The sequence below is a fragment of the Chionomys nivalis genome, chromosome 4 (genome assembly GCF_950005125.1).
Source record: "Chionomys nivalis chromosome 4, mChiNiv1.1, whole genome shotgun sequence".
NCBI classification, from domain to species: domain Eukaryota; kingdom Metazoa; phylum Chordata; class Mammalia; order Rodentia; family Cricetidae; genus Chionomys; species Chionomys nivalis.
In genome coordinates, this window is record NC_080089.1 from 75,103,627 (window position 1) to 75,117,210 (window position 13,584).

The 13,584-nt window shown below is 36.8% G+C and overlaps 1 protein-coding gene across 2 annotated transcripts in view; it reads left to right on the plus strand.

Annotated features, from left to right (window-relative positions):
• Hmgcll1 (3-hydroxymethyl-3-methylglutaryl-CoA lyase like 1) overlaps positions 1-13,584 on the plus strand; it is a 110,675-nt gene that overhangs the window by 42,541 nt on the left and 54,550 nt on the right. For both annotated transcript variants that reach the window (XM_057767464.1, XM_057767465.1), the window contains one exon: positions 12,619-12,714. In XM_057767464.1, the coding sequence (XP_057623447.1) occupies positions 12,619-12,714 (96 nt within the window). The remainder of the gene's footprint in view (positions 1-12,618; positions 12,715-13,584) is intronic.

The window sequence follows — 13,584 nt, forward strand, 5'->3', positions numbered from 1 at the left end:
ATTCTATGTTTATTTTCTATTTCAATTCCACAGACATATTAGCAACCCACAAAACCACAGATTGTACATTCCCTTACATGGAATACATGAGCGCTGTTTCTTCCTTTCTCTCACATCTTACTTAAAGTGACCAGAATAGGCTTCTAGGAATATCAGCTCTAACAAACACATTCTAACTCCTAAAGATTCCCCTCTCACTGAAAAAGGCTGGAATATTCACGTTCAAGTCTTTGCATCTGTGACCCCAGTTTTCTTTTTCACCACAAGCTCCATTGGTGCAACTTGCTTTGCTGAAACTCCCGCTAATGTGAGCTGATCCTCGTTCTTATTTTCCTGGCTTTCAGACGCAGGTCCTTTTCTGCAAGGCACTGTACACATCCGTTTGCTTAGCTATCCCTCAGTTTCTGTTTTTTCTTCCAGTGCTAACAGGACAATGTGAAATAACGAAAACAATGAATCCTTTCTGTTGCAACGCATTTGATGTGAAAGAAAACATCATCCCATCAGCAATAACTCACTCTTTACTGAGTTGCTCTCATTTCCTATCAGAGAGTGATTTTTCTTCATCTCAATGTTGCTGTTTATAATCATAAACTCTTTATATACTTATAAATCTCTGATTATTTGCTATTCATACTATGTCTTGAAGATAATGTCAGTGTCTCTTTTGTTCACCATCTTTGGTGATTGGGCCATAGTTAGTAGATACACAGTAAGTTATTGTGAAATGAATAATGAATAGGTCGGCTTGAAAGAACTGTAACATATAATTTCAATTATCTGCATAGGCAACCGACCCAGTCTTTTATCTATATATCTGTTATTATGTAATTAAGTATACAGCTATCTTCCTTAGGAAAGCATTACTTGATAGAAACACATTTCCTTAGTTATTTTCTGAAACAACTATACTTCACTGGTTGTCATTAATCTTAAGGGGTACAAGAAATTTTCATCATCTTTAAGAACTGAAGTTGCTCTGTTTGCAGCACATTCTGTGCTCTTTTACATATTTGATTATAGCTGGAGAGAGATAGGACACACTGGCATAGTTATAAAATTAGCTCTAAATCTTGTTAATATTAAGAAAAAATTTTAACCAAAATTTCATTCAGATACTAAATTTTGCTATTTTCAAGATTCTTTAATTTTCCAGTGATTTAAAAAGTTGCATACAAAATATTCTTCTCATATGATAATGTTGATGGCTTCATGCTACTACTATTTTATGATAATAGAAATTATTTGATAGACTATCCTTTAGACCCACCTATGATGGTCATGGAGACATCTGGAAGAATAACGATAGAACAATTCCTAAAAGGCCATACTTATTCTCTTATAGTTAATGACAAGAAAATATAGACAAAAGAAAAAGAAATACAGTCTTTTTATAGTAGGAATGGGATTGTGTTCCTGACCTTGCTTAAATACACATGATGAGAATATAAATTGATGGATTTTATTCTGCATTTGGTCCTGAGTTGAATTTGTGAAAATTAATGAGCCCATTTCAGCTCAAGGTAATATTAAATAAGTGGTGTGAATTGTCTCACATATTTCCCGAGAACATCTGTGTTGAGGACAGATGGTTCTAGATTTGTGCCATTATCCAGAGTGTGCCATGAAGTGATTTAACCTCTCTGAACCTTGGAAATCCTAGCACAGATGCCTGCAGTACAGGATGGTTGTGGGTAACCACAGAAGGTCAGTCACATCAATGGTCCTTGTGTGTGCATGATGGCAGGGCCTACCTCTAGACTCATGTTCAATAGTATGCTCTATAGTGACTCTATTAATATGTGTTCACTTTAAGCCTCATCTGGTTATATTCATCTAAAGAAGAAAGTGATTTATATAAATCATATAGCCACAAAAGAGCAGTGTGCCTGAATCAAAGACAAATATCACAAATTTCATCTTTCAAAGTCACCTAGCCTTGCCTTACATTACACACAACACAGCAAATGTTTCTCTAAAGACAGTCTTTTGCATAGCCCATGTTCTTGTAGTTTGGCTGTCATTGCGTGGCTGTTTTAGATTTCCCTGACCTTACATTCAAAAACTTTTCTTTTTAAATTTTCTTTTAGAAGAACATCATGTAATAGAAACTTTCAAAAGAATGTCTGAGATTGACATACAGTAAATTTTGATATAAAAACTTGTTATATATTGTCTGGAGTGATTTCTGGTTCTAAAGACAATGTCTGTGGCTCCTTTTGGTATTCTGTGAGTTCTGTGTTTCCCTGGAGCCAATTCTGTCTCAGACGTAGGTCATGGGAATAAGTTCTTCAGTTTATGTTTAGATTGCTGCTTCTTCACTTACTTCTTTTTTTAGCATTTTAAAGCTTTTTTTTTTTTTTTACAGTTTCCCTCCTACTGTTTTGTTTGGCAGAAGCTGCTAACTCAAATAGCTTAAAGAAAAGTTCCACGGTAGCAGGGTGCCATATAAAACAGGAGCCTGCACCTATAATTTAAATGACCACAGATGATAGAATGCCTGCCATTAAGAAATGCATGTTCTTTATAGCTTATCTGGAAAGAGATTTCCTTAGAGTGACGTGCAATATAAGAATTTTTGAAATTAGTCCAGGTAGCCCCTCAGTTAGACGGAACACACACTAGCATGAGAAAGAAAGCACATTAAAAACAGCTTTCCTGCATGTGTCTCTTAATAGTAAGCTATTTAAATTATTGTGACTATCATAATTTTTAAAGTGATCTAAATTTTTGTGTTAGTCATTAACTTTCTCTTTTGATCTGTAAATATTTTTATCTATATGATTAAAATGAATGCTATTTTGAAAATAAGAATAAATTAGGTGTGCAACACTGTACATATAAATATATATATCATATGAAATGGATTGGTTATAAATATTATTTATTCCTGATGAAGCTTTAACCTACTGGAATAAATGGGTAAAAAGTCTTCCCAGAAGGGAAAGAATTGTGTTTTTCTTTTTCTTTCTTTTGTTTTTTATTTGTTTTAATTGATTTTATTAAGCTATACATTTTCCTCTGCTCCCCTTCATTCCTCTTCCCTCCCCTTCAACCCTCTCTCATGATCCCTATTTACTCTTTATGAGAGTAGAAAAAATTGTACATAGAAAAATGTAGCTTTTTTTTTTTTTTTTTTTTTGCAAGTCACTCTAACATGTAAAAGTAGGGTCAAGGTACATGTTAACCAAAAGATCTCTGTAGCCTTTTTTCATATGCTCATTCTATTGTAATGCAGGTACATTTACTAGATTGGAATATTAGATTTAAATGCTCATTTATGACATGTAGGAAACAATTACAAAGCCCAGCAAGTTTCAAAGAAGGAAGAAAGTCACCACTTTTTTTTTTAATTGAAGTATGGATTTCTGGAAGATAAGTGACAAAGGGAATGTCATTGGAATCATCACTTTTCAAGTGTCACATATTTATTTTCAAAACTGATCTAGAAATAATAAACTATTTTCTTTTTCATGGTAGTGATTAAAAGGTAAATGCAGTCAACAGAGGAATAAAGCCTGCGATCTAAAACCCCTAAATTTAAAAGAAAACGTATGTTAGCCCTGGCATGGTAAGTCCTGGGCTATTCATACTCCCCTCACTCTAACACATTTCCTTTATTAAATTGTTTGCCTTGGCCGGGCGGTGGTGGCGCACGCCTTTAATCCCAGCACTCGGGAGGCAGAGGCAGGCGGATCTCTGTGAGTTCGAGACCAGCCTGGTCTACAGAGCTAGTTCCAGGACAGGCTCCAAAGCCACAGAGAAACCCTGTCTCGAAAAACCAAAAAAAAAAAAAAAAAATTGTTTGCCTTAAAAACAACTGAGTGTAAATGTGAGCAAAATCTGTTGACACGACGACAGCTTGCAAAATGAAAAGAAAGAAACCTGCCTCCACAGCCCGTCTCTTGCTCATTTTTACCTGCTTACATTAAGGCAGACACGGGGGAGAAGCTGATGAAGGCACATCGTAGGCACGGTCTTCTTAACCATATCTATTGGGCAAGAATCTGACACTTCCCTATACCCGTGTCTGAACACATAGGCCAAGCAAGAGAGAATAAAGGCTGGAAATCACTTACCTGAGAATCTCTCCAACCTCATTGTGGGAGGGTCTAACGTAGGATAGGACATGCTGAGCATGACTTAGTTTAACACTGTTAGTACACAATCTCTATTTTTGAAGGGAAACAAAACCTCTTTTCACAACTAAAGTCAATGTACTCCAAAAAGGAAACGTGGTCATTAGGTACTGAGTGTTATTTCATTAGCACAGAAACTGTTTCTCTCTTTAAGTTGTTCTGATCTATTAAAATGCTTATCCAAGTATACAATTTTTTCTTTTGAATAAAGAGAGCATATATTATTAGCATTATGGTAACTACTTGTGCTGTACTGTGAATTTCCTTCCTATCTTGGGCCAGTGTTATTTCTGTATCAGTGGGCATCAGCATATCTTTAGAGTGATGGTGTCGATTTCTGTACTTCTCTGTCAGAAGCGGCAAGGGGTGTGTAGTGTGTGTGTGTGTGTGTCTGTTTTGAAATTAGTGATTAACTTCACTGTACTCTAAGGCAAATGGCTGCTTGAAACCTATTTCCAAATCTTTAAAACTCCTTTGTTTGTCGCAGAAAGATAAGAAAGCATGAAGAAAAATTAGACAAAGTTGTCGTAGTAGGAACTAACTTTCTGTCCTGCTCTTGATTACAATTAATAATCAATAAAAATTAAAAAAAACATGCTAGTAACACTGTATTACATTACACAGAATTAAATAGTAATTTCTTCTCCAAGATGTACTTTTACTACTATGTCAAAGGAAAAGCAAAGCTGATGTGATTCCAGCAACGTTATTGTTGAGCTCTTTAAATGTTTAAGTGTAGGAATAATCCAATTTTATTTTAGCTTTTTTTCTTTCTGTACTCTAAAATTTATTCTACTCAGAAATTTATGTATTCTGGTTTTCACTAATATAATTAATTGACTTGATTAGTTACCTTTCCATTAACAAATTAGATTTCCTTTGTCTTTAAATGTATAAAAGTAATCAAGATGAAACGCTATAATAAATGGTGGTACCTCATCTTATATTTAGTTTTTTTGAGTTTGTTGTCTTTATCAAAATTTTTGTTTCCTCATTTAACATAGAGATTAAATTTCAAAAACATTTTAGTCTCCTTAAAGACACTTCTGTATCTAATTGGAAACATTTCAAATTCATTTAAATTCTTTCACAGTTTCATAGATGTTTTCAATGAATGTTAGTAATTTTCACTCCCTATTACGCTTCCTACCACTTCCTTCTCCCAGAGGACCCCTTATTCTTACCAACTAATTCCCTTCCTATTATTATGTAATCAAAATTATCTTAAAATTTGTTCCTCTATAATTATCTTTTATGTGGTGACATCTTAGAGTTATGTACATATTATGTAAAAGACAAAATTCAAGTAGAGATATATTTTCCCTCAGAAATATTTGATTTTGAAATTTTACGTTGCCTATTTGGAATTACTCTGACTGTTTTGCTAATTTATCTCCTTTGGAGAGTCTACAGACTGAGCCTCCTACATGCAGTGGACTGTGGGAGACACAAGACCAAAAAGAAATAACTTGGGGACTTCTGGTGTACCGTAATAATTTCATAATAATTGGGATGATTGTGTTGAAAACCTTTTAGAATAAGAGAATAATGAATCTGAGCTCTTTTATTGTTCAAATTTGACATGAAAAAGACTATAGATCATATGCATATATTCTTTGAAATACAAATATGTTGTAGTAAATTCATGCTATTTATGCTCCAACATTAATACTACTAATCTTAGACTGATGCAACTGTTGCCGGTGCGAGTACAAGCCGGTGCAGCCCCTTTGGATGTCAGTATGACAATTTCTCAGAAAATTAGGAAACAACCTTCCTCAAGACCCAGCAATACCACCTTTGGGTATATACCCAAAGGATGCTCAATCATACCACAAGGACATGTGCTCAACTATGTTTATAGCCGCATTGTTTGTCATAGCCAGAACCTGGAAACAGCGTAAATGCCCCTTGGCCAAGAATGGATAAAGAAGATATGGTACATTTACACGGCAGAGTACTGCACAGTGGAAAAAATAATGACATCTTGAAATCTGTGGGCAAATGGATGGATCTAGAAAATATCATATTGAGTGAGGTAACCCAGACCCAGAAAGACAAATATCATATGTACTCACTCATAAGTGACTTTTAGATATAAAGCAAAGAAAAACCAGTCTACAATTCACAATTCCAGAGAACCTAGACAACAAAGAGGACCTAAGAGAGAAATTCCTGGATCTAATCTACATGGGAAATAGAAAAAGACAAGATCTCCAGAGTAAATTGGGAGCATAGGGATCATGGGAGAGGGTAAAAGGGGAGTGGGGAGGAAGGGTGGGGAGCAGAGAAAAATACATAGCTCAATAAAAACGATAAAAAAGAAAGAATGGTGTAATCCAGGAGTCTAAACACACACACACACACACACACACACACTCACTCCTTCCCCATATCCTCCAGGCTTCCTGCACTTTGGCGATACCATTATGTCTGTTGTTTAACTTGTGCTTTCTGATGAAGTAGAAAATCTGAGAGCTGACTTTTACTCATATCTGGTATGCTGTGGCAGGGCATTTTCATTTCTCTATGTGTTGGATCCTTTCCACTTATTCATTCTCCCATTTAGTGCTTTCACTTTTTTCTGTATTCAAAACTATACAGAGCTCTTTGTTAGACTCAAAAGTGAATAACGGTGTAGGGATAACACTGTAATTATAATGTTGAAATGGATGGAGGATACAGTTGCTGGGAAAATGAAAACACACAAGGGGATTTTAAAGGCAGGTGAGTATGAATGAGTTATAATCTGGTAGAACTGCCTAACCAGCATATGCTGAGCAGGTTGCCATTCAGCAAGCTGGCACCTTCAGATGGTCCGCTTTCACTGTTACTAAAGCAGAAACCTCCAGCATGCATATCATAGCCAAGCCTCGATCTTACAAGTGACAACAATCCTTTCTGTGGTTATGAGACCTTACTTTTGTCATAACGTTTTCTCTTGATAATGTCTGATCAGCAATGAGTCAGTAACCCAGGCTTATCCTCTCTGCTAAAGCTTTCCACAGTTTTGTAGGTTTAAAGTGTTAAGAATGCAAATCTCTACTAACAAAACACACTGATAGCAATTTACCCCCTACTTTAAAAATACTTCATTCTTCCATGCAAGGGAAATAACAATGGCTGCAATGTTATTAAGATATAAAAAGGTATAGTACGTAGTACATAATAGTGACAGGCAACACAATTGCACAGGCACAGGAAGAAAATTATACTGGGAAGTTTGGAACTTCTTGCCCTTACTTCAGAATGATGTTGGAAACATGTTATTTTTAATATGGGAAGAGCAGGCAGGTGGTCCAAAGGCATTGACCCTAATAAAGAATAACTAATGTATAATTGCTATGTTTATCTTCCTGAACTGGGAGATGTTATTGAATAAAAAATGACTTTCATTTCTTCCCTCTAAAACATTAATGTTACAGTTTTTAGCCTACAAATCCATGTAGGTGGTGTTTGTCTTGTAATATAAAAATGAGTATTTGTAGATGTCAGCGGATTATGATTAGAATCTCTTCGTTTTCACAAGGGAAGAGGAGGGGTGGTTGTCGTGGAAGCTTCTGAGACACATCAACATTCCACCCAATAGACGGCACTACAAAGGTCCTTTGCATACAAAAGCTAAGTTGAACAAGGAAGGACAGGAAATTATACACCAGACCAAATTAGTTTTAAGGCTTCTGGACTTGAGTTTTGTGAGATTGGTGTCAGATCGTTTTAGCTTTGGCAGTCAAGCAGGGTATTGGGTAGAAAAAAAAAAGGATGTTCAATTTTCCAGAGGTTTCCTGTGTTTGTTATTGTAAGGCTATGATTTATTAAGAGTGTCTTACTTCTTCAAGCAGACCAAGGTTTCCCCTGTGCTACTGAGGCTAAGATAGATGAGGTTTGTGCTAGGCGTCTATGAATGGGACGTGGTTATAGGACCCAGGCTAGAGTGCTATTCATAGCTGCCTTCGGCACTTTCACCCAGGATTGTCAGGAAGCACTCGAGTCTCATTTTTTTCTCATTATCAAGTTTCCAAATGTTGCCTTTAAGAAGAATTACTATTCATATTGAGTTTTGAGTTATAGGGTCTGAAACCACATCATTCATGTTTTTCCACTAATCGATGGCATGTGTTGAAGAAACTGCATATTCTCTTATCTGTCCTTCTTTCCCACTTACTGTATCCCTGCGTGTAGAAAGTAGCACTGGCAGACTTGGCCAGAGGAGACTCTAAACAAAAACTTCCAGCATTATTGTTTTATTTCAATAAGATTTGAATACTGTTCTGTCCTAATGCTAGACTAAAGCAAATACTTCAAGATACTGGTGAGTGGGAGAAAGAACAGTTATATGTCCATATGTATAGGTCTGGTCTGGAAAAAATTAAGATAGTATGTTAAAAGAATTAATAACTAGATATACCTAGAAATGCTATGAACATACCAAGAATAAATAACACCCACTGGTAAGGAGCTTCCTTCCTGAGGATATAAGACTGGAGGACCCTCTCTTATAAAAATAATTATGATACCAGATTTCATTTAGGTATGGCAACAAAATGTTAATTTCTAATGATAAAAATTAACTCATCATATTACAGAAATGTAAACTTTATAAATATGGCATGTATTTATAAATTAAGTATGACAATAATTTTAAAAACTAAGATGAATGTGAGAGATCATTTCATAAAATATTTCCTTCGGTGTTTGTTCATTAATTGCCTTTTTGTGTGACAATGCTTTTTAATACTTTCTTAGTGAAAGAAGGTAATATGCAGATTTTTGAAGAAGAAGAATTAATATCAAACCTAGATATAGATGGTGCATGCTACAATATTGAACTGTCTGGATAGATGAGGATACTGCTATTTTGCCACAGTGACTTGATTGTCTTGGGGTATGAGTCCCACTCCATAGACCTTGCATGTGACAATACAGATCTGCCTAGCACAGCTTTGTGATAGTTGGTACAATAGTGACATGAATGTTTTGGGAATATCAACTGCCTCCTGGTTGGTTATGAGGCCTGCTTAGTGGGGAGATATTCATGCCTCTGGAATTCAAGGCATAGTTAAAAACAGATGGTTGGTCACAGGACCTATTTGGTAATTTGCTCCCAATGTCTTGTCAAATGCACACGCAGGAAAGTCACCCTCTAAATATTTATTTATTTATTTAATTTTTTTATTGAAAAAAAAATTTTCCACTTCCTCCCCGCCTCCCATTTCCCTCCCCCTTCTCCCGCCCCTCCCCTCCCCCCACTCCTCTTCTCCTCCCTCTCCAGTCCCAAGAGCAGCCAGGGTTCCCTGCCCTGTGGAAAGTCCAAGGTCCTCCCCCCTCCATCCAGGTCTAAGAAGGTGAACATCCAAACTGTCTAGGCTCCCACAAAGCCAGAACATGAAGTAGGATCAAAACCCCGTGCCATTGTCCTTGGCCTCTCGTCAGCTCTCATTGTCCGCATGTTCAGAGAGTCCGGTTTTATCCCATGCTTTTTCAGTCACAGTCCAGCTGGCCTTAGTGAGCTCCCAATAGATCGGCCCCACTGTCTCAGTGGGTGGGTGCACCCCTCGTGGTTCTGACTTCCTTGTTCATGTTCTCCCTCCTTCTGCTCCTCATTAGGACCTTGGGAGCTCAGTCCGGTGCTCCAGTGTGGTCTCTGTATATATCTCCATCCATCGCTAGATGAAGGTTCTATGGTGATATGTAAGATATTCATCAGTATGGCTATAGGATAGGTTCATTTCAGGTTCCCTCTCCTCAGGTGCCCAAGGAACTAACTGGGGACATTGCCCTGGGCACCTGGTAGCCACTCCAAGTTCAAGTCTCTTGCCAACCCTTAGGTGGCTCCTTTATACCCATGGACTAGTGCACCTTTCAGCCTTGGCCTTGGAAGCTTCTTTCAGCTATAGGCACCTGTCCAAGTAGGAACCCTTAGCTGGCTGAAATGCTGAGAGCAAGGGACTGCTGAGTGCTTGGCCCCAAGAAGACTGTTGCCAACCCTCTGGGGCTGGGGACATACTGCAGAAGAACTGTAGAAACCAAAGGATAGGGAGAGTGCAGTGAAGTGCCGTCTTCTGGATACAGCATCACTATTGCAGTCAGGAGTAAACAACAGCTTTGGCTGCTTGCACAGGGCCTGAAGAAGAAAGAAGAAAAGAAGGAGAGTGGAAGAGGAAACACATGAGAATAGGAAGAGAAGAGAGAGAGTAGAGGAGACAGGAGAGAAGGAGGGGCACTGAGAAGAAGGACTTAGTGAAAAAGGAATGGAAGACGTTCCTGGAAGGTAACCACAGTGCATTGTGTACACATGTGATATTGACGAAAATTGGAAAAAAACCCGATTCGCTCAAACCTGTCCATGTATAATATTCAGACAAACTTTCATATGCCAGCAGGTTCCACACACTCAATATGGTTTTCTTTTCAGCCATACATTCTCAGCAAACACGCCTCTCTCTCTCTCTCTCTCTCTCTCTCTCTCTCTCTCTCTCTCTCTCTCTCTCACACACACACACACACACACACACAGAGAGATCTCTCTCTCTCTCTCTCTGTGTGTGTGAGAGAGAGAGAGAGAGACATACACCCACACTGTTTGATGTGTTAGAACTTTTGCTTAATATCTGCAAGGTCCTGAGTTTAATATCTAGAATTAATAGAAAAAGAATTGCTTGTTGAGTAGCTGACTAGATTTTTATAAGAGTTCCATTTTGGCATGGGATATAGACAGAATCTACAATAATTTCTGAAGTGGTAATCAACTTATTTCTGACATTTTGGGCTATGTATTCATGAAAAACAGTATTTTCAACATTAATTATTTTGAATTTAAAATATTAACTCTAAATGCACTGAAAATTTTTTATCTGTAGTTGGCATCATCAAATATTCAGTAAACTATTACTTCTTATGTGTAAATAATTTAGCATTTCTATCTCATTATTATGCAAATATACTTGCATTTTTAATGAGTCAAAAATTATATATTACAAAATAATTTAAAAATAAATTTACATATGGTTTATTGTAACTGTATGGTCACTTGTTCTCTGAACTCTGGTTGTGGTTTTCTATAATGGTCTCCATCTGATGGAAAGAGATATTTCTGATAAAGGGTGGGACCGACACTTATCTGTGGGAATGAGGATAAATATTTAGATTGTAGTTAGGAATTACGCTGATTTAGTGGGGTTGGAGGTTCTGGGGCTGCAAGCAGGAAGGAAGAGCTGCCTGCCTCAGTGGATGGGGGAGGGAGTGGGCGGGGCCTGTTTCTTAAAGGGATGGACTAACTTTTATACCACCCTAAGATTCATTTCTGATTCTGAATTTATTCCAGGCATTTCACTATTTCAATACCCATTCTCTGCCTTTACATTGTCTTCAATACAAATCAGTTCTGACTAATATAAACCCAATTCAAAGACATGCCACTGAGTACGGTCTTCCTTTATGACCGTAGCCTCAAATTATGCGCTTACACTATGGCCACATGCATCCTCTCTACCAACCATACCTGTTTTTCAGTTTTCGAGCTTTTACTACTGTATAGTGAGATCTAGGTGGTAGAAATAAATACATGTTGTATTCACTAAGTCTGTGGATTGGGAATTTGGCCATGGCATAATGGAGTGCTTGTCTTTATTACATAGTTTTTAGGATCACAACCATAAACTGAACTCTTTGGGGCTAGGGTCATCTGAAGTTGCTTTAATCCAGATACAGGAACTCACCCTGGTTGTTGGCTTGGTGACTCTATTCATCTTCATGTATATTCTCTGTGGAGGCCAGCCTCATTTTATGGCCATTGCCTAGGTGATTTGGGGCTTTCTCCTCAAATATCAGGTGTTTTATTGTGTCTCCTTTTTATAACCTACTTTTAGAAATCATATAATATTGTCTCCACTATAAGAACACTTATAATTGTTCTAAATATTACTTAGAACAATCACAGTATACACAGCTTCAAATAGATGGACAAATATATTCTATATCTTCATCAGCAGGGAAGAGAACTTGGGAAAGAATAAGAGACCAGAAATAGCATCATGGCTGATTTAAAATAACACAAAACTAATACATAATGTTAAAGCTCTTAGTTCATAGTCCACTGTCGTAAATGCACTATAACAAGGCATGACCTTCCTAATTCATATAGCATTATCTGTTTAAAGGGGTGATTACAGAAAACCAGGATTTCTGCCATTTTCTTTAACCACTTTTCTTGCAGTCATTTGATAGTTCAAGAATCAGACACTCATGATAGTATGGAGAATACACGGCCAAACACTGTGTTTGTTGTCACAGTGCTAGTGAGAAATACTTTTCTTAGTTACATGTGAAAACCTCATTTCAGACATTAATTTGTACAACATGTTTTCTATGTAACTATGTTTCTATGTAACACATTTCTGTGTAACTCATGCAGAAGGCTAATAATGTGTTTGATACCTTGCTTAGATCCATACTTACATATAACTATTATGTGTTTAAGATGGCTGATCACACTGAAGTGATGAGAGGCATTCATCGGTACCCAGGAGTTCGCTATCCTGTCCTTATACCTAATCTTCAGGGTTTTCACCATGCTGTAAGTCTGCTACTGTTTCTCTAAAATTGCCTTTATTGTCTTGAAGATCTTTGAAAGCTAAAATGCTGTCATGTTCAATTCATTACTCTGCTGATAAACTAACATAAAAACAGAGATCAAGATTCCCCACGACATTGTTAGGACCTAACGTGTTCCCCATATAGCTCGCTCAAGTAACTATTCAAGAATTTGACAATAAAAATATAATTCTTCATTTTGGATGAAAATTTGAAAGTTTATTTTGTGCTTCCCTATTAAGAATCTAATATAGGGTATATCTTAAACATTTATTGATGAAGCATTGTAATTGCTAATATTCCTGAAATAAATGTTTTGTCAATATCTTGGGGCCAGTCTTTTGTTTCTATGGATTCTCCTCTTGGCTTAAAACCAGTCATTGTCATTGCATCAGCTTCTAGTGACTTTCTTATCTCTCTTCTGTTTTATTTATTATGATTCTGTGTGCTTTAGGGATTTATGTGATTTAAATAAGAGTTTTAATGAGTACACATAAGCAAAGAGTCACATTACTTTTATGCAAAAACCTTTCCATATATTTGTTGCTAAGATGTTCCGGTATATATTTCTCACCTCAGTGAGTTTGAAGCTCTCCATCTGATCCTATGCTGCATGAAGTTGAAGTTATATGAGTCTATTTAGTACATTACTGTTGGTGTATATGCTGTTAGAACCATTGTCCTTCGTTTGATTTGATAGAATTTCATGGCATTATAAAATTAAAGAGTATTGCTGTCATCAAGTCATCCAAAGAAGAGAAGGTCTCTGTTATAGAGAAAATACTCAGGATACATCCTAACAATAGTTTAATAACAGAATAAATATTGTCATGGGAGTTGTGGGTTTATAATC